Source organism: Bidens hawaiensis, unplaced genomic scaffold (genome assembly GCF_021521415.1).
Source record: "Bidens hawaiensis isolate Kalapana, Puna unplaced genomic scaffold, B.hawaiensis_p1.1 tig00006086_1, whole genome shotgun sequence".
In the NCBI taxonomy this organism is placed as follows: Eukaryota; Viridiplantae; Streptophyta; class Magnoliopsida; order Asterales; family Asteraceae; genus Bidens; species Bidens hawaiensis.
Window position 1 is genome coordinate 774504 of NW_027491405.1, and position 22997 is coordinate 797500.

The 22997-nt window shown below is 31.9% G+C and overlaps 2 protein-coding genes across 2 annotated transcripts; both read right to left on the reverse strand.

Annotated features, from left to right (window-relative positions):
* Positions 1-5586: 5586 nt before the first annotated feature.
* LOC143631537 (uncharacterized) lies at positions 5587-6378 on the reverse strand. The gene is made up of 2 exons (XM_077100278.1): positions 5988-6378; positions 5587-5693 (listed from the first exon to the last, which is right to left on the reverse strand). The coding sequence occupies exons 1-2, from the start codon at positions 6376-6378 to the stop codon at positions 5587-5589; spliced, it is 498 nt and encodes a 165-aa protein (XP_076956393.1).
* A 4856-nt stretch (positions 6379-11234) lies between these two features.
* Positions 11235-15472, reverse strand: LOC143631523 (protein DJ-1 homolog C-like). Its single transcript, XM_077100274.1, has 8 exons — positions 15261-15472; positions 14307-14507; positions 14023-14172; positions 12867-13046; positions 12703-12780; positions 12431-12631; positions 11690-11827; positions 11235-11449 (listed from the first exon to the last, which is right to left on the reverse strand). The coding sequence occupies exons 1-8, from the start codon at positions 15459-15461 to the stop codon at positions 11237-11239; spliced, it is 1362 nt and encodes a 453-aa protein (XP_076956389.1). The 5' UTR covers positions 15462-15472; the 3' UTR covers positions 11235-11236.
* Between the last annotated feature and the right edge of the window lie 7525 nt (positions 15473-22997).

Sequence of the window (22997 nt, forward strand, 5' to 3'; positions counted from 1 at the left end):
TTTACAGGTGAAGGGAAATATGTATTTTGAACGTAAGGATATTTTAAGTATTTGCTAAAGCACAAGTAAGTAATTTGAGAATACAGTTCACTGTCAAGGTTACAAATTATATATTTAAATGTTAAATTGACCTAACATTTTGTTCTAAAAATCATTTCTATACACATAAAATGTGTAATAATATCGGCATAAATCAAACACCATGGTTTGGTTTGCAAATTATAATTTATAATTAATAATGTATAAATATATCAAAAACTTATTATAAAAGTCATAAATAAAAATCATTATATAATAGAACTCAATTTACGTATTACATGTAATATTTTTTTTTACTTTTATTGTAACTTTTATCCGTGTGTAACACGAGCTTTCATTATTAAATATGTTATTATTTTAATAGTATATTTAATTTGGATGCTATTGTTTTATTATATTTACAGGTGGTGAAGCAAAATGAGTTTCTTTTGTTAGAATGTTTGAAGAAGTTGATGGTGGTTTAATATGAAAGAACATGTTTATGTCTTTTTTTGATGTTTTTGGTTGTTCGATGTACAATAACTTATTGTAACTTTTAACTTTTAATATATAGACAATGTAAATGGTTAACGTTTTGGTCCGAAAGTTTGAAGAAGTTTTGTGTTGCTTGAATTTGTTGTTTAAATTTATTATGTTTGTTGACATGTTTTTTCACCCGTGTGTAACACGGGCTATACCGTAGTTACCATAATATACTCTAAGCTTAATATAAGTTAAAATGACATGACACTTTAAAGATAGATTAAACCGCTCCTCTCACTTGTGTTAAGTGTGTTAACAAGGCCCGTGGATTATGCTTTTCACGGGTTAAAAAGAACAATATGTATTAATTATATATTAATTACTAATTGATTTGTTATTTTAATTATGGGTTAAATGGGTTAAACCATTTCCTTTGGATGACATAGAGTGAAAGAGAAAAATATGAGTGATGTGGAGCTTATGTGGAATTAAGATGGGTTAGAGTATACCTCATGGCCTAATAGTATAACATTAAGACCATGGGGTAACTCTAACTCATATTAACTTCACATAAGCACATCATCACTTATTTTTATTTCTTTCACTTCATCTCACCCAAAGAAAATGGTTTAATCCTTGTAACTTCATCTCATCCATATTAATTGTTAATTTAATATATTGTTCTTTATCTTTTAACCCAGTAAAAACATTATCCAAGACCTTTTTTAACAAACTTAACATATGTGGGAGTAGTTTAATTCATTTTTAAAGTGTTATGTCATTTTAACCTATGTTGGATTAGAGCATACCCCATGATCTAAGAGGTTGTTTATAGCCTTTTAATGATCATTAAAATATTACTTTTTAATTATTCATAACATCTTAATGGTTAAGAGGTAATCTCAATTTACCATTAAGATGTTATGAATAGTTAAGAGATATTATTTTAATAACCATTAAGAGGCTGTCATGTTATTAACTAATTTGGTATGATTAATGTATGGATGTACGTAACTATACGAGGGTTAGTTGCTGATAGATCCCCTTGTGTTTTAATAAAACGACCGTTAAAACAAGACGACGCGTCAATTAAAAATTATAATGGTACGTATCATTTGAATCTTTCTTCCCTTGATTTTGGACGATTTACGAATGGAAACACTTTCCAAATGTATTAATGTTAGATATATTTTATTTACTTTTGTTTTCTATTGTTTACAAGGAAAAACGAAACTTCCAATGACGATCACACTATCTTCCATTTTGATCTCAAAAAGGTAACGATACGACACTAGTTAAATTTCATATATTTAGTTAGAAAGGAAAGGATAAGGTTAACAAAAGATATTTAACTAGTTTGATTGATATTTTAAAATTTTATTTATGATGGTGAATTGAAAAATCATGTGATATATTACGTAACTGTCTTGAAAAGTAGAAAATTAATAATTTGATTGTCACCTTTCCTAAGTTCAATGTTTGAAGACAAAATATAAAACGTGTTCTGGCAACTATTTTCATGTGACTATCGAAGTGATTCTTGTGTTGAACAACATTAGTTTTCACTTTTTATATTTAAAAATTTACTCCTTTTACCTTTTTGGTGTATCATAATATATACTTTAAGCATCAAGGTCGATCTTTTTTGGGATATCCGTATATTTACTTAAGTTATGAAGTTATAACATTAAGTTAATTAACTACATATGGGTGTTAATTCTTTATGGGATTCCAAATGCAACATGAAAGTGACATATAAATAATTCGGTTTTGAGTCTTCATGTCTAACTTATGTAATATATATAATAAATATCAGGTTAGAGTCCGTGCTCTACACGAGTTACAAAATATAATAAAAATAAAAAAATATATTATATATAACACGTAAATTCAATTATTTCATATAATAATTTTTATTTATGACTTTTTTTATTAATTTTTTAGTATATTATGCACTATACTTTTAAGTTGAAAACGAAATCTTGATATCTAATTTATTTAAAATAAAACATTCATACCGATATTGTTATATTAAATATTGTATATATAAAAATGATACTTATAACAAAATGTTGTCACGGATTTAAAACTAAATTTACAAAGACAAATTTTTGTTGTAAAAGAAAAATAAATAAAAAAATATTATATTTTAAAATAAAAAAAGAAACGACGAACAATCTTTAAATTGTTGTGTTAAAAAGATATGAGAAGACAATGTGATATTGTGAATTATGGGAATTTAACAACTAAATATAATTTTGGTTTTATACTTGAAGAGAAATCACATCTATATATGTTAAGTCAAGAAACCAGACACAATTACCACTTTAGTGAAGTTGGTAAGCGCGTGTGGTTTGAAACAAAAGATTTTAGGTTCGAAACCCGTATCATAGAATAATTTATTTTCTAACATTTTATAAAGCCTTATGGGTCATGGGTTATAAAAGGAAAACGAGTCATGTATCATAATATATTAGGAATTAGTGACATAGCATCTACTTGGCATCCTATTTGAAGTGCCTAGTTAAATACTATGTGGACAAAACTGTGTTTCTTTAATAGATGTGTTTGGATTAATTTGTTTATTTTTGCATGTTGTGTTTGGATTGATAAATATTTGACTCGTGTAGTTATACATATATCGATGTCCAAACGAGCAACTAAATTTTAGAACAAAATCTATTTTTATAAGTGTACGATTAAAGATGACATTAGATGGATGTTGGTTATCTCAATATGATATCTGATTGCAAAATTGTGTCTCATATGTGACCCAATACTCGTCAGCTATGTATTAGATAACATATGTACCCTTAGTTAAAGTTATCGATATGTTGGGATCCTAAAATATATTTATTGTTTTCACATTTATATAACTTTATAACGCGAGAAAATTAAATATATAAAACTAAAATTAGTTAATTAGTAGATTACCATATTCCAATAATGAAACAGAAATAGAAAGGAAAGAAGATGTTTACGAGTATGAGTTCAGATTAACAAATATATATGTAGGTTTCATGAAATTGGGTTAGGTATTGCCTAATACTGTGTTCGTCTCATACCTGTTAAAATGTTTAAATAGAACCCTACACCCGGTCATGTACCTGAATACCATTTGCGAGGGTTTTTGGTTTACACGTTGAGTTCGGGCTCGTTTATCATCCCTATTTATTACCCCTTTACAAGCCGACTACCCGTTTACAGCTTGATTACGACATATTTATTTCTAGTATGTTCATTTGACTCATTTAGATAAATGAATTACATATATTATGTATGGGTTAAACGATTTTAACTGTGTTCGGGTTTTCAATTCAACCTGATAAATAAAAGACATGGGAGGATATATGAATGGCTTAGGCACACCTAACTATGTTGATGAAGTGCAAAATTCTTACAATTTTTCTTCCTCTCCGTACTATGTATATGGTATCTCTAGGTCCAAAATCTTATTTTGGAATATCACTAAACTTTTCTCTTTTAGACCCGTCACTAAATTAGTGAAATAGACACATATATAGGCGGAGTGAGACGTAAATAGAACAAATAAACCATGAAAGAGTACGTTAAAAGGAGAAAACAAACTACAATATTGTTATTGAATGTTTTTGTGTATCCCGATTCATATATATATATATATATATATATATATATATATATATAGTTAATTATAAATACTCCTAATATATACTCTACTTATCATTAGCAATATGATAAAGAGCTCAAATATGTAGATAGAAATTGATGATATATGATATATCCACTAAAACTGAACGTTGATTTAAATTCATGTTTAGCTTTCAAACAAATAACAGAAACAAGTGACAAAATTAAAAACTAATGACGTTGAACATTTATTTTTGTTGTTTGGACTTTGAAAACAAAATATTCAAAATATTCTCAATTAAAAACAAGTGACAAAATATTCAAAATGGACAAAACGGAAATTGATTCTATCCTTGTGCTTCGTTAAATGCTTTGTACAATAAATAATAGATAATAGTTATCGAAGTCCAAAATTAATTAACTAACTTATATAGAGAGAAGAATAATTAAATAGAGATAGATAGCTATTCTGGTTTATCTTTAGGAATATGATATATCAGAAGTTAAGAACCAAGGTATCGATCAATACATATGTGAGTAACTGCTAATGCATTGATTTTTCAAAAAGCTGTTAACTAATCTCTCTATTCGACATACTTGATATCAAATTACATTCTTGTAGTTGTGCACCAACAATTTGCTCCAAAAATCACCTCCCGATTTCAATTCGAGCACAAATAACTTTATTGATTTGTAATTATGCTTTTGTAACTTATTACGGCTATATACGTACCCACGTGCAATAAAACGATATGATGAGAAAACCAAATCTTTGTCGGCATAACAAAACAATATATGGTATTTTTGGTAACCCTCTTCATACCTACTATCACATTTGCGAAGAAAAAGGAGTACTTGTGTACAAATTTAAGTCGCTCATCAATTTCAGCCTTTATTGATGTATCTTTTATGTTTTCACGATACGTATCAATGTGATGACCTGAAAAATATCTAGAATCTGATTTTTTTAACATCATCAAATCGTAACATGTAGGAAAAACTAATCAAATAGTTTATTTAAATAAGTGTCATAAACTTATACATACAATACCTATAAGCACATATTCACTTAAATACAATCATCATTTTACCATAACTTGTCTATTAGTTTTTAGTAATAATGATTAATTAAAACTAAACGTCATCTCAAAAGTGATTATTGAGATTTCAAGCAACAAAAATGCATTTCATTCAACTTAACTAAAACATGTTTTAACTATGCCTCGTCCTTTGATTTTGATATTTCATGTTGTAATGTTCTTCATTGTTCATCTGTGTACTTATGAATTAAAACCAAAAACCCATAAATAAAATAAACACTAATTAAATACTTGAAAGAAAGATTTAGGATCAATAATTATTATTGATTATTTATTTATCACATTAAAATACATAGAATCTTGGTGAATTCTTGCACTTTTTTTTCAAAGCCCTAGAAAACACACACTTCACAAAGTACACTGGGTTCATATTTATTTATTCTGCAAATTCGATCGTTGGCTGCGTGAAAGCCTCATGAACTGAACAAGCAACCACCTGCGCCCATCTCTTTAATCTCATCTTCACCATTTTCGGATCATCACCTACAAAAACCAAACAAATTATTCAACTAAAACAAAAACCTATATGATCGGAATTCAATATCAATACCATCTGGTACTAAAAAATAGACCCTTATATATAATATATTTTTTAAGATTAACGATAATTGTAGTAACAACAAATAACAAAAGGATGTTTATTGCTATTATATCGGGCTATAAAAAAAATTGGACTTTTGTTATTCATTAGTTATTAATTTAAAACTTTAATACGTATCTATATAACTTTTTTTTTCAAAATTTCAGGCTGAGTTGTCAAAAGTAATAATATCGTACTCGGATCAACAATGGGAAGGGCAGATGCAGTGGATGAGCTAGAAGAATAACCCGAGTCGATCGACGACGACCTAGAAAGATCGCGACTGTTAATCAACTGACGATTGACGGCCGCGTAAAGTTCAAGAGCAGGAAAAGCTCTTTTAAGCTTCGGATCCAACTCGTTTGACGGATCTAACCCGAACCCCAACTCGAAACAAGCTTGTAGCTCTTTGATGTCATCATCAGTGACGTCAAATTCCGATGCAGCATTGGCACTCATGCTGCGGCGGTGTAAGTTCCGGCGACGTTGTTTGAGCTTCAACTTCTCCCATTCATTGTCGCGGTGGGTGTCGGCCGACCACGACTGGTTTTTGAAGAGAACTGGAAGCGGGTGCTTTGAGTTTTCCATTGGAAATGAATTAGGGTTGTATTATTATTGTTATGGAGGAAGTGTTTTGTGAAGTGATATTTATAGTGAAGATCATAGATTCGGTGTGGTGGGGTATAGGTTGTGTGGTGCTATTGTGGGCCCATCTAATGTTGGCCTTTTCTTACTGCTTAAAGCAAATTGGAGTATTATTTTTTATTTAATTTTTATGTTGAAAGAAATGTGATGTTCGACTTTTCGACAACGATATGACGATGGTTGAAATCAAAAAATCCGTGGGTCAAGTGTCAACTGCATTTTTCAGTTTAATATATTCATTGTGAAATAGTTTATTACTTTTAACAATTCTTATAAATTTTAATGATAAACTATGTATAGTAAGTTGGTAACTAAGTAAGAAATGTTATACATGAATCTTGTTTATATGTATTTTTAAACGACCAACGAATAAAGTTAAAGTCTGGCTATTTGGGGTGATCAAATGGTAAAAAGTGACGTCTCAATACTCTCGCGATTGCAAATGACGCTGGGTAGCCCAAACCCAACAGCTTCTGTTCAATAAAAACTCGTTACCCCGAATGCCCACTGCGGTAAAATCCGACAACATACGGATTCGAACTTGAGACCTTGTGGTCTCCAGCCCAAATATTCACTCCGCCTCCCATGCTGGTTGATTTTGAGTAAAGTCCATTGGCTGTCTTGTGTATATATGAGGTTATTTTTGTAAAAGTAAATCTGTTTTTTTAATTTTCTTGAATAAATAAATAAATAAAAAAACATGATTTTTGTGACTTTCCCACACAGACTTCAGTTTTGAAATATGAAATGGTTGGTAGGGGTAATAAGTGTTTTACCAGAAAAATGTGTTAATTATTGTGATGTATGAATGAACATGGTAAATGGCTACATGTAAAATACAAATTTCAGTTGCAACCAAAAAATTACTACAGATTTGAAACTAAAATGTAAAAACTATACATGTTACACAAATATCAATCAAATTTAAGAAGTATATATATATATATATATATATTGTTTACGGTATGAAACACGTGTATGTATCGTCATTGACGAACATACTTAGTATATGTTTCCTTATTGACAAAACATACACAAGACTTAAACTAAATTTAGAGAAAATTTATAAAATTCAATGAACGTAATGCAATTTTCTATTTGTGTTATTTGAGCTTTTATCAGTTAACTAAAGGTAATAAACCGTGTATCAAAAAAATGACTAACTAGTGATATACTGATATATCAATATAAAATGAGCGGTTTTCACCAACAGACAAACTCATCAATGAAGATAATCACCTTCTCACCAAAGGTAATTTATCATGTGATGATGGATTTCTATGTGGCATTACACATGCGGGGTATCACATGTGCATGACCCGCTCACTAGAATTTCATGGCTTGTAAAAGTCATTTTTCAAGTCCATAGAAACGGTTATACCTTTAAGAAATAAAAATTAGTTACACACCTCTAAAAAATAAAACAAGAAACTTAATGTGATTTTTATCTTTTTGTACAATTTAAATAAATTCAACTGTTTATCGTGAAAAAGTAAAGATCACACACTTAAACAACATAAATGGCTTATATTCGTGAACATGCTTTCCATGATATTATTATTTTATCTTCGTATTATTTTTTTTTATATGAAAATTGACAAATAATTAAACAGTCTCATAAAACCTTGTTATCATTCAACTGCAGAGTGATATTGCAACTTGTTTTTTTAGCAATAACTATATATTATGTGCCTAAATATGTTACAAAAAATGACCTCAATATAAAATCATTGTTCATGTTTAATGGAAAAACTGAATTAATAAATACAAACCAATCTTATAGATTCAGTCATAAGTGATTCTTTTTATATAGACATAATTTAGTCAACTCCCTTAAATGGTTTGGCATGTAGAAACTGTAACATGTAAATGTCGACAGAATACATTTGAAATTATAAGGAAAAAGAACATCAATAATTTATAGCAACTCAATGCAATAAAGTTTGGTTTGGTAAAAGTTGTTTAATAATATTTGGATTTCAAAATCTAGAGAACGATAAATACGAGTGTAAATAGTTTAAGAAATAACTCAATAAGCATTTGGGCCATGATTTACATATTGCGGGACCGTCCAAACCGCTCGCCACTCGTTCAGAAATTGTTCAAAAAATGTTCACTCGTCTTTTCGCTCAATTGTAAACGAGCCGCTCTGCTCGGTTCGCTTTGGCTCGAATATTTTTAATTTATTCTATATATAATTATATATGAACAAATATATAATTATATAAACAACACACATAACATACAAGTATACCAATTTTTATACCATTTTAAATTTTCATATCCCGTCAATTTTGTAGTTTCATTCGTTCGATTAAAGTTTTCATAAATACTATAACTTTAGTTACATGTTCATTATATCTCACTTTACACTTTTTTCTCTTAAAAATTTACTGCACATTACACGTTTGTCTAAAAACTACTAATTTGTTTACAAACTATATTATTTGCAACCTTTAAAATTGTTTCTTATTGAAATTTTTCGAATGAAAAAGAAGAAATAATGCTAAAAAAATCGCTCGATGTTCGATCGAAATATGCTCGATTCGATTTGGCTCGTTTTGATTTTTGCACTATTCGAATATCAGCCGTTCAGTTCGATTCGGTTGTAAACAAGCAAGCCTTTGCTAGATTCGGCTCGTAAAAAGCCCTAGTTCTATCTACTACCTTCCGGTCCTTCCCCCGCCCATCTTGAGATAGAATTGTAATACCAAGCTATGTAAACCCATTCTTCAACACCCCCCCCCCCCCCCCCCCAACCCAACCCACCCACCGTCACTCCATTGCTACAAGTAAACAATGTAGGGTTATCAATTCAAACAATCAATCCAATCTGGTGTGTAAAACTATGCATACACTAAAGCGTTATTATAAATCATGTGGTGTACACAACAATGCATACTAAAGTATATAATCAATAGCATATTTAGTGTAATCCCTAATACATACATTATACTAAGAATGAATATTGAATACAATAAAAATATCATCAATACTACGTGTGCTGTAATAGCCAATGGATTATGGATACACTATATTCTTAATGTTACACTTATTTATGATGTTATCGATCATTGTGTGATTTTTATGTCCTTTCAACGCCTCATAGTTTCACTTTGTTACATAAATGCTACCTAGTGATTTTTTGTATTCTTGCATATCGGTAGCCCATACGTGGCTCTTATTTAAAAAAGTTGTCCTTAAGAGTTTTTGTGGTTCTCATTTCGAATGTTATGAATCAACACATAAGCACTTGTATGTCGTGCGGGTGCAACATGTCAGATATAGTAGGGGACAGAAAGGAGACAATCACACAGTTATATAACCATTTTATACATATTTCTAAAGCATTGAATACAAATATTTATGCGGTTATCCAAATTAATTGATTGGAATAGAGTGATTTTTATGACAGGTGTCGAGAAGATGAAGTTTTTGGGAAATAGAATATTATACTTGCGAAAAACATATTTAGTACCTTGATAGATAAAGTACCATCTGAACTAAACCGAAGGTAGGGCACATAGAACTTGTGTAATATACATGCATGTATGGCGAGATAAAATACGCTCATGATTATATTTTGGTAATTTCTACTCTTGACGATGTAAAAGATTTGCGTGCTTAATCTAATATTGTTTTTTCAGTCTTGCTTTTTATTTACGTATTTATTTTGATACATTATCATACATATGATAAGGAATTCTGATGCGGCTTATGGATTGGATATTAATCATATATATATATGTACATATTTTGAAAAACATAGGTTCAATACTCTATTAGGCTTTTCATAATTAGATCTTTAAGTTTATTCTCCCTTCGTAATCCTACATTTGTACAAATTGTTTTACTCTTTTGCGTGTTAAATCTAAAAATTGTACTTCATAAGAATTGTTTACCTAACAATACTTTTAAGAAAACAAATAAAAAACTAGAAATTTTTCAAAAAATAAAAATCATCATCTTCTTAACTAATAACATAAAGATTTATTGGATTTTAATAATGCATATTGAACAATATTGGCTGATAATAATCCGTATTAATTTTATCACCACTAAAGGTCCCAAATTTTTAAAAAAGGTTAGCCTCAAGTGGTCCCCCGTTAAAAAGGACTTAACATCGTTATACATTTTTTCAAATTTCAAACTAATGTTTTAGGGCTTTTGATCGGAAAGAGGATACGAATCAATTGATGTAAAACTTGGCTCGAAACGATGATCCAAACGACTTGATTTTTGTTAATTGTAAGTTCGAACACTCGAATTAAAGCATTATTTCGTCGTTTTGGAGCACCATTTCGCACTAAGTTTCACATCAATCGGTCCGTATCCTTCTTCCGATCAAAAACCTTAAAACATCAGTTTGAAATTCGGAAAAAATATAACGGCGTTAAGTCTTTTTTAACAGGGGGCACTAGATGCCAACTTTATTAAATTTGGGACCACCAGTGACGATAAAATGAATAAGAATTATTCGGCCAATATCATTCAATAAGTATTATTAAAATCCAATAAACCTTTTTTTAAAATAAAAGGCATGATTTTTAATTCATTTGACACCTCCAATCCTCCAAATCTATACATACAAGTGGTTACATGCCAAATATCTATTAAGTTGAATCATGTGACATGACCAGCCACAATGAACCTTTCTTCTGCAATTGATTCTTTAACCAACCTAACCGATAACCCTTGCAATCAACTTGGTTTTGTGGCTGTATAAATTATAAAACCACGCCACCCACCCAAATTGTAATAGATAGATTCAACCAACTTTCGCTTTCTGACTTGTTTGCACTTAGCTTGCTCGGTACTCAAAAACAAGGCCTGTTGCTACGCTTTTTGCTCGACCGTGCCCACAAAACTTGGCGATAATAGCTAACGAAAGCTCCGGGGCACTCGAGAGACCCCGACATGTGATTAGTTTACCATCAACTACAACTTGTGAACTGACTATGGTGTTGCTATCAAGCGTGCTCACCATAGAGGGGTGAGCGGTCGCTTTCTTGCTCTGCAATAGAAGTATGAAATTCAGAAATAACTAACTGCATGGCTAGTCCCAGCGGTTTACCCATATTACAGATTTGATATATTGTTTATGGAAAGTACATGCTGGTAACACTGGTGGTCTCCGCTTTGGACGGGTGTTAGCGTTTTCGGTTAATTTTTTTTAAATGACAAAAATCCCTTAGGGACCAACCATGTAAAATTACAAATTAAAGAAGCATTGTTTTGAAAGTTTTTAACTTACTTGGAGTAGGCCTTGTTTATGAAGAATCGCAAGCGAAGTGCCAATCGCCCCGTATTTTCGTCCGCTAGAAACTTGTTCTTTAAGCAACCTTTTCAAAATTCTGGATTTGTGTAATCGCTCGACACACGACTCTCCTCCCTATGATTTAGTATCCAGATAAGATAGGTTACAATGAAGTGCCATTAATAATAAAAAGTTAATTGCACCACGATGGTGCCTATGGTTTGGGCCAAATTATGAATTTCGTCCCTGAAGTCTAAAACTTGCATGTTGAGTCCCCAAGTTCCTCACTCTCTTTCAAATTTCAATGTTGGTACAAATGGCTAACGGGGTTAATCTTTTCTATTAAACTGATGTAAAATTACCCTTTTACCCTTGCTCTTACAGAAAAAAAACATATAAAAAAGAAAATAGAATAGATGATTTTAATTAAACATAATATTACGGGTTGGTCCTTTTTTTCTGAAATTACATCAGTGAGCCCCAATTTTCACTCTGCAGTAACACATTTGGTCCTTGGCACAAACTGAGGTTAAAAAAAATTTGTTGGGTTTTAATAAAATTACTATTAAACCCCATTTCACATAAAATTAACAAATTTGACCAAACATAACACGGGTCGAAAACCCTTGGAGCAAACCCATAATTTCTGAAAAGAAAGGACCAAAACCAAAACATGGCCTTGCACAAGGGCTATCCGTCTAACTTATTCATAAAAATGTGTTTAAAGTTTAAACTCACCGGAAGGATAATTAAGTCAAATACTGATTCAGCAGCATTCTTAAGTAAATTATCTGCAACGATTTTTATACCATGGCGCCCGACAACCGACAAGGTCTTTTCAACTGAAGCAACTGTAACATCTAGATTAGCTCGTCTTAGAATATCTACAGCCGTAACCACTTCAATATCTTCAGATCCATTTGCAACCGGAATGAGAATCTATGGTGATAAAGTATAACAATAAATAATCATATCACATTATAACTTACTAAAAAATATTAAAATCTTACACGAGGTGTATGATCAACCGCCCACTCAACTTCATTGAACTCTTCTATCCGAGAAACCTCATCAATCGTATCCATTAACTTGGCATAATTCAAAACACAAAGACTTTACTCTAATTGACCAATATCGGGAAAACGAAAATTTAAAAAATGGAAAACTGAATTACCAGAAATTTGCCAATCTCCATGGAAGCCGATTCCCCAAAGAGTTGTTCAACTAGTGATACAGAAAACTGAAAGCAAGTACCAGGGCCGCGACTTGTAGTCAATTCTTCAGACACTTGGAGATTTGTTTTAATGGCCCGAAAAGTCGGGAGCTTGTGAAAAAAAGCTGGATGACAAGTTGTCTGCAAGCAAGAACGCATATTCATCATTAAAACCATAACATGCATGGTGTGTGCACACACGTGTGTGCATATATAGGGAGATTTTCATTGCATAACACTAAAGTATTGCAAGAACAAAAAGAACAAACAATGAATCGGTTAATTATATTATCAATGGTTCAACTATTTTGAAGTTTTTATAGAAATACGTATGTTTTGTACATAAAAAACCAGCTAATTAGTTAATATGTTTTCTTTTTTTAATTTTTCAAACGTTTACCTACACGTGTGTGGTAATATAACCTACAGATGACTTGTACAAGTGTGGGATCTATATATAAAAGAAATAAAGAACTGTGTTAATATATTGTTTTTAATTTTAGAGAGGTGAATAACAATTGCATTTCAACCATTTTCTTTTAATTTTTAATTGGAAAGTAACTGGTTTACTCTATCTTCATGTTCTCACAAAAAACTGTGTTCTGCCTAGAACTAAGGGCGTACCAAGCCAAGATAGCTTATGATTAACTCGATATTGGCTCGTTAGAAGCTCAAAATGAGCCGAGCTCAACCCTTAAAATAAGCTCATTTAAAACCGGGCCCAAGCCCGATCTTCACTTATCAAGGCCAAGTTGGCTCGCAAGCCTAAACAAATCATTACTAATATATCTTTTATTTAATGCATTAAACATATATTTATATTATAACATTTAGTACATATAAAATTATGAAAGAAAAATAACCAAATAATACCTATTATGTTATATATAAAGATAAATTAAATAATTAATAATGTATATAAGTTAATTCTAACATAATAAATGAGCCGATCTTGAGCTTGAAAAAACGATTTATAACCCAATCTCGATCTTTAGAAAAAAAGCTCAAAACGAGCCGAGCTCGAGGCTAGTCAATCTCAGGCTCGGCTCGGCTGAGCTGGTTTACACCCCTACCTAGAACCCTCCCTATGTAGGTATGTATGCATATGTAAATAAACCTTTTTCCTCTTGAGAAGGCCCCAGGGCAAAAGTGTTACCGCTGGAGCAGCACAAATAGCACCATATAACCGTTTCTCTTCTGCTTGCTTCCTCGTAATTTCTTCTAATGTTTTACAATCTCTCAAACGCACCGAACCAGGCATGCCTCCCTAAATAAAACGTACATGACATAAATAACAAACAAATAACCATGAAATCTAATAAACAAAAAAATAACAATGAAAAAAATTAAGTGTACAAAGGTAAAACTCAATTAAATAGGTTTGAAGTCATAAGAGCTTACAGGAAGAGCAACCAAATCAAATATTTGATCTGAACATTCAGAAATGGATGCATCAGCAACAAGTATTGTACCACCAGAAAGTTTAACTTGTAGCTCAGGCTCAACTGACGCAACAACCACGTCAGCGCCAACTTGGCGCAGCACATTCACCATTATTACAGCTTCCATTTCTTCTGTACCAAACCCAACTGGGATCAAAACCTACAAAAATAAAACACCACAAAATGAGTTTGTTCAAATACATATCTCCATCCTATATACAAACGGTGCAAGGTTTGTTTCAGTCCAACAAGGTTATATACTTATATATGTTTCTTCCTATCCATCTTAATTAGGCATAAGTTCACCAAGCATATTCATATTTACGCTACAATCATTTTGTTTAAATGAGTTTTTGTGACCCGACATTCCGTTTCACAAAATTTTATGTAGTTCGTATTGGCATCTACCACAGACTTCACTAGATAAATTTTCATCATACGCATCATCTTACTTATCAGATAATTTATACTCGTCACCTCTCCAGGTTTGTTTAATATCTATTTCACATAACACAAGATGTTTTCCCCTAATAACTTCCTATGAAAACTTATTTACCGTATCATGTACACTATAACTAACTACTTGTGTTCAAAGATGGTTATTTTTCTCAGTTATTATAGCTTGATCCTTGTTATCTTAATTCAAAAGTTGAAATGAATGAAAAATACTTGAGAATCGGGAAATAAAAGCTTGCTTTCTCATTCTCTGCCTTGTTAAAAGTAACTATCTATATAATTCCTAATTACTTGAGAAAGCAAGCATTAAAGTTCAGTACTCTAGTAATATTATCAGAAAAACCAGGGGTGTGCACGGTTAATAGCCTAAAAAAATTGGTTTTGGTTAACCGAAGCAACACATATCACAATTTGTTTAAAAAATAATCAAATAAAAAAAAGTATAAGAAGAGAAAACCTTCTTAAGCGGTAATTGATGGGAAAGTGTAGTCTCTAACGGTGTAATTTCGATTGTAGATGTGACGGAGCGTATGTGAGATGGAGGATTATTTATGGTTTTGGGTTTAGGGTTTGAGTTTGAGTACAAGTACAAATTGGGTGGCCGGCGCTGGATAATAATTGAAGCCGGAAGTTTCCGAGCTGCCACGGCCGTCGTCATCGGAAAACTTGCAGACGCCATCATAGACGGATAGATAGAATGAAACGCACTGCAATTTTCCACTTTATATACTACTTAATTTTCAACTACCAAATTCCAATTAAGCCCCTCGCCTAAATACACGACAATGTATGGATTATCTAAAACAATAATCTCTTCTTTACTACTTCTCCGACAACTCATTGGCCCTTATTAAAAAGGTTAAATGAGTATAGGATGATGATCGGAAAAAAAAAATAACAATCTCACTCAAAAACACAGTTAAAAAGGAAATCTACGTTTTGAGCTTGAGACTTAAAAGTCTTAAGCATTAACTATCATTCACATGCTATTGGACTAGAAGATCAATGACATTAAACCGTAAAGGTTAATTACTTCATTACATTGTATTTATACTTCTCACTGATCACACATAAGGGTAATACATACGGGCTGCTATCCTTGGCAACTCGAAGGGTTAATATTGTCCTATTACCCCTATGGGATCTACTCCAATTAATATCATGTCATTCCCACTTTAACACTGCGTGGGGGTGATAAGATGGTTAGTGTTTAGAATATAAGGTCAACTTAATATTTAGCCGGCAAAAAAAAACACAATTACTATGTTTATTATTGGCTATTTCTTTAAGTTTGATTTTTCCTATGTCTTTTGTGACCATGTTTTCCCAAGAAAAATCCGCTCGATCCTTATACTTCTTCTCTTTACTCCGTATATGCCCTACGTCCCATGATTTGCTTTCGACAACCCCTACATCACCAAGACCACCGATGTTATAGCATTGGTAGCCAAACTCATGTTAAGCTTTTGGTCATGGGGGACCACTGTAACTGATGTAACTTAATAGTAGTGTAAGGACTTGAGTCGCAAGCCCGTATGAAAAACAAGTAAAGAAACACGAGCGATTCAACATGGTTTTGTCTAGGTCTAACATATGTCCACGAGCGATAACTAGGGTTTGTATTTTATTAGTGATTCGTGATACACTGATACAAGATTACAAATACATTGAGATTTATATATAGGTAAATTCTAATTAGGGTTAACCTAAGGAAAATTAATCAGCAAGAAATATTTTATTATCAGGAGTTCCCGATGGAAATCATTTGGAAATTAAGGTAATCATGACAAAAGATATTTTATTAATATCTACCTTAAATATCAAGCGGTTCTCTAGCTTTTTAAAAGTGAAATATAATTTCTTGGTGCATTTAGTGACGCACAAAACCAACCAATACCTAAGTCAATAAGGAAAGAGAGCGAAAAGCTAATATATACTATTTAATAAATAAAGTTTTCTAAATGCCGCATGTCATCACCAAGTTGATCTTAACAAAATTTTTCCCTCCTCTCTCTCATATTAAGTATATTAAGTTAGAACCCGTGTGATACACGGGTTAGTAAAAAATATATAATTAAAAGAAACAAAACAAAAACGCATGTAGTACACAGGGTAAAACAAAAATGAGAATATAAACAATTACAAACATTTTTGTTAATATCATAAAATTACCAATAGGATACACGTAATAGATATTAGAGTTTTGTAGTAGTTAACAAACGTTATAAAACTTTAAAATTTTCTATTGGTAAGTTTTCATGAAGACTAAATCTTAAAGTTGTCTAATACTTTGATTGTTCTATATCGAAACTAAATCCGAAAAATCAACAAAAAACCATGTAAATAAAGACTCAAAGAGATCCTAAACTCTGAAAATATGTTATGAACAAATAACTTGTAAAAATTAAATTAATAAATAAATAATTATTTTATTTAAAAAAGACTGTTTAGAAACATAATAATAATAATAATAATAATAATAATAATAATAATAATAATAAATACTCACTTTAATAAATACCTCCTTGATTCCAACACATGATAGGCCGAGCCCGGGAACAGAATGTCGAAAAAACTATTAGATCATATGAGCCTTTAAATATCAATGTTTGAAGGAAGAGAAGAACATAATATATGACATCAAATGCTGGAAATTAGTTTGCATATAATTATTCTTTAATAATGTAAAATGCATGCATTGGATTAAAAGAAATGCCACGAGCGACTATGATACACATCATTGTATATTTTAAAATAAAAAACCAACCGAATATTCAAGAAAGACTGAAGAAATACAAAATAATAATGATATAAGCATTCAAAGTTTTACAATATGAATAAGTATTATATTATAGAATATACCTTTCACCAACATAGATATAGAAACAACAATACACACGTCCAGCTGAAGGGCAATGGTTTGCTGGCTCAGCATAACAAAAAGCTGAAAAATCAGCTGTAATTCCAACTATTATGAAAGAAGAGCCGAGAGCGACAAAAGAATGCTCTCGCGCTACCATTCCCACAAGAACGCAGACCCCAACTCCATTTATTGAACGAAAATCTAATTCCTTTCATATACCTATATTTATCAGTTTTAACATCAAAATACTATAATATTTATTTTCAAAATGGGTGCTTATCCTCACCTTTACATTCTTATAAAAATATGAAACATCATTCAAGTTCAGTTTTTTTTTAAAAAAATGCTACAATTTTAATTTCAAAAACGTCTCAAAATATATTGGGTGCTTATCCTCACCCTTACATTCTTATAAAAATGTGAAGCATCATTTAAGATATGTTTTTTTTTAAATGCTACAATTTTAATTTCAAAAATGTCTCAAAGTATATTGGTTGATACAAAGATGATGATTTCTTTACCAAATGAAAAAACCTTTCTAGAGCATTTTAACCACTGTAATCGATCTAAAACAATTAGCAAACTGTAGAAGACTAAGAGTACATATGTTATTGTCCTATCATAGCAACATTTTATTTAAAAAAATGTTAAAAACATAACATGAATTAAGATGGTGCAATTTAAATGCACAAATAAACAATTACCTTTTCTTATACAAAACACATTCAATTACTTGAACATCACCCAAGACTTGATTGCTTCTAAAGAAATCGAACACAAAACAATAACCGTACATACCGATCTTGATTAGATAACAGTAAATATAATAATTGAGACAATGAAGACACGAACAAAATGGTCCATGGCAAGTTCAGTAAGCTCTTTGATGAGCTCTAGATCAAAATGGTCCAATGAAAGGGGTCGAGAGATATGGATATATATATTTTTTGGCACTTGAAGTCTTATTACATTTCATAATATTACACTCGAAAGAACCATATCATTACTTGAACATCACCCAAGACTTGGGTTCACGCATTGTCCCCATTGTTACTATAAATATTACACATTTATTGTATATGTATAAATGTATTCATCCAAATTGAAAAGAAAAAAACAATAATGACACAAAATTATAATGGAAAAATCCCAAACCTTAAGAACATCGACCAATAAGAATTGTTAGGTTTAAGCCTAAAGGATGAAAATGGAATTGCCTTTGACATAGTATGTTTGTTTACAGAACACGCTATATGTGAATTCAATTTTAATTTTAATGAAAATTAGAAAATAAAAAAAAATGTCAAATGCCATGTGGTAATTAAAAAAGATTTGATGAAAAGTATTTTAATGAAAAAGAAAAAATAAAAAAAAATGTCAAAATGTTATATGGCAATTTAAAGACATTTGATGAAAAGTATTTTAATGAAAAAAAAATGCCAAAATGTCATCAGGTAATGTAAAATGATTTGATGAAAAGTATTTTAATGAATTTTTTTTAAAATGTTAAAATGCCATGTGGCAATTTAAAAAGATTTGATGAAAAGTAGGAGATGGTTGCTTGAAAATTCACTCGTTTATTATATAGGTAGATTTCCCTTTTTAATACTTCATTTTTAACTTTTAATAATTCCAGCCTAATTTAAAAGAATTAATACCATCATAAATATGTTAATTTGTTTAAAATAAAATATATTGTACGTATTAGTTATTATTAGATTTTTATACGTAATCAATACGAAACGGGTTGGTTTCTTTGATCGAATAAAGTATCAAACACTGTTTATGTTAAAATAGTTTAAGATTAGAATGAGTTTTGGTTCACGAGTTGGTTTAAAAAAGTAGCCATTTACATAGAAAATAACAAAGAAATAATTTATGATTTATGAATTTAACAACTTTTTATTTCTAAATTGCATAATGTGCAATTTTTTTTACTGTATAATATCTCTTTATATATGTGATACATTATTTTTGTATTTCACATTATGTTATTATTTAAAAAAATTACTAATTCTAACTCGTGTGCTACACGGGTAACTAACCATGTATAGAATATACATGCTACTGTTAGGGGTTAAGGATCTCAACAATTATTTGGTAACTAGCAATTAGCCCCTGCGTTGCGGCGGGGGCGTAAAACCATGAAAATAGTAACACTAAAACGTTTTATCGAATACATGTGTTGAGGGGGGGTGGGAGGGGGTAAAACAAACGAAAAGTGCACATAAAATGTTAAACCGCACACGACCGTTGTGGTGTGTTAACGCGCAAAATTAAACCGAAACACAAAACATAAAAAATAACAACTAACTCAACTTAGGACCCGTGTGGCGCGACTGGGTTGTTAAACGCAAAAATGTTGAACCACACACCCGTGTTGCAATGTGTTAACTCCCACAATGTAGACCGAGGCGTTAAACGAAAAAATATCAAATATAAAAAGTAGTTAACTCAACTTAGGACCCACGTGGTGCGACTGGGTTGTTAAGCGTGGGAAATAAACGTAAAAATATTAACCACACACCTGCATTGTAGTGTGTTAACTCATAATATATAGACTGATACATTAAACAGAAAAATTATCAAATATAAAAATTAGCGAGCATCAAAGTTCAAAGTGAAAAAATGTGAGGATTAAAAATGAAAAATGTTTTGTAACAAACATATAAATTATGAAAAGTGTAGGGTTAAAAAGTAAAAAGTATACTATCAAAACTAAAAGTACAAATTTGCTTGCAAATGGTACAAGTGATGAAACCTTACAAACTTAAAATGTATATATATATATAACTAGAGCATAAATATAACGACAATTTCGAGCATTAGTTCTCTATCAACGATCATAATGCATGTACTTTAAGAGACCAAGGATACAAACATAACAAGTTCTTGAAACAAACTTGTTTTTTTTTTGAAGAATCAAGATCGTAGAACGAATGATTAGATGATGAGATTCATGAGAAGCTGACATAGGCTCCTGTTTATACGTATCAACACCTGAACAAATATTTGAAATTAACTCATTGTTGCCTGATTCGACCCGTTTTGTATGAAAAGCTAGAATTACAAATAAATAAATAAACATTTGTTTAAAAATTCTAGTGTTCAATGTGTGGTCCTTAACAACTTCTCTTTAATCCCCATATAATTTACTTCCATAATAAGATAACATTACGAATTAAGTATTCTATACAACCACTTATACAAACCTTGAGAGTTATTTTACTACTAATCATTCATTTTATTTATTGTTTGTATTATCCGATAAATATATAAACTTAACCCAATTAGTTGATTAAAATAAAAACACTAGTTAAAGTCTAATTCTCGACATCATGACGAGTTTTACATCCTGCACATATTTCTTGTCCTACGTGGTACACAAATATTCATTTAGTTATTCCACACATTATATATGTACGCCTTTTCTATATCAATAAACTACAACTGTTATAATTAATATTTTTGACCCATATAATTAATGTTATATAATTGAACTTAGTAGATGATATAACTTGATTAAGGAGCACTAACTGTATTTAACCAAGTTGATGTTTTAACGAATAAAAAGTATATTCTTAACTTGATAAATATTCTCAAAACAAATAATTTGGTAAATAAAATAAAACATTTAAATAACTAATTATGTGTACACACTATTTTTGTTGACTACAAGATAAACGAAGTAACGAACTGTCCGTATAAAAACTTATTAACATCATATATTCATATTTTGCAATGCTTAGTAAAACGTAGTTACTAAGGATATAAATTAATATACGGAAAATTAGAAACAAGCGCCCATGGCCTAATGGATAAGGCGTCTGACTTCTAACCAGGCGATTGTGGGTTCAAGTCACACTGGGCGTGTTCTGCATTGATTGTTGACAAATATTACGTAGTAATTCTAGAGCTAATACGTGGGGCAGGCAAGTCATTCAAGGTGATGCGCCACTCTTTGACAAACCCTCCTGATCTCAATGGCAAAGCCGATTCAGGCAAGACAGTAGGTCATGTTAACTTTGACAAACCCTTCTGATGGCAGAGCCAAATCAGGCAAGACAGTAGGCATTGTTAACTTTGTCAAACCCTCCCGATGGCAAGGCCAATTCAGGCAAGACAGTAAGCATTGTTAACTTTGACAAACCCTCCCGATGGCAAGGCCAAAACAGGCAAGACAGTAAGCATTGTTAACTTTGACAAACCCTCCCGATGGCAAAGCCGTTTCAGGCAAGACAGTAAGCATTGTTAACTTTGACAAACCCTCCCGATGGCAAGGCCAAATCAGGCAAGACAGTAAGCATTGTTAACTTTGACAAACCCTCCCGATGGCAAGACCAAACCAGGCAAGACAGCAAGTCATGTTAAGAGAGGCACAGACGCTAAATGAGGGCAAAATAAGGATCCCATGAGACCCCATGCCCACATCGTTTTCCATATCCAGGATACCAAGCAACGCTCAAAGGGCCACAACATCAACACAAGCGTAATGTTGTGGATCAAAGAGACCGCTTTGTGGTTCATCCGATGCCACAAAAATGGCACGAGACGAAATCAACTGTAATCAACCAAGACAATACCATTGCTTAGGTACACCTTTACGATGGACATTCCCAAGAACCGCTCAACTAGTGACAACCCACAAGGCACAAAGGCAATGTGAACAGCCAAAAGCCATGGCAATCCCCAGAAAGCACCGGGCGATGCGAATACCCCCCAACCCCCACCCAGTCCGTTCTAGGCGATCATCAAGATCGAACGAAACGAAATTATCCCACTTGTGGCAACAACGCTGTAAAAAACAGCAGGCAACGATCCACAATAACCATGACTAGGACAGGCCAAAGCATTGTTTTCATCAGGGTAAAATTCTTGTCGAAGCAAACATCAATCCTGAATAATGCTATTCTTGGGCCTGGGAGGTGCCCTAAACCGACAGGCGCCCACTAATCTTCCAGCTCTCGACCGGACTTCCCACGACTACCGTATGACGACCCCCCCCCCCAGGGAACTAGCCATTCCGGGCAAGATGGTCAACGTACAAGAGCCCCCCCGGACAAATCAGTTGGGGATCCATCAATCAAGAATCCAACATCCTAGCCATCGCCTCAAATACACCTCGGCAGCCGCTTCTCGAAACCAAACCAGGGAAGCCAAGAATCAAGCCTTGGACGATTAAAGCAACCTAGCACCCTAGCCACGATTCGTTTGGATAAAAGGGACGTGTCGTTGCACCACAAAATTTCGTAAACCCACCATCGACCTAAAATCATGCCTAGAACGGATGAGCAAGCATATCATGGCAACTCACAGCCATGACAAGGGGGG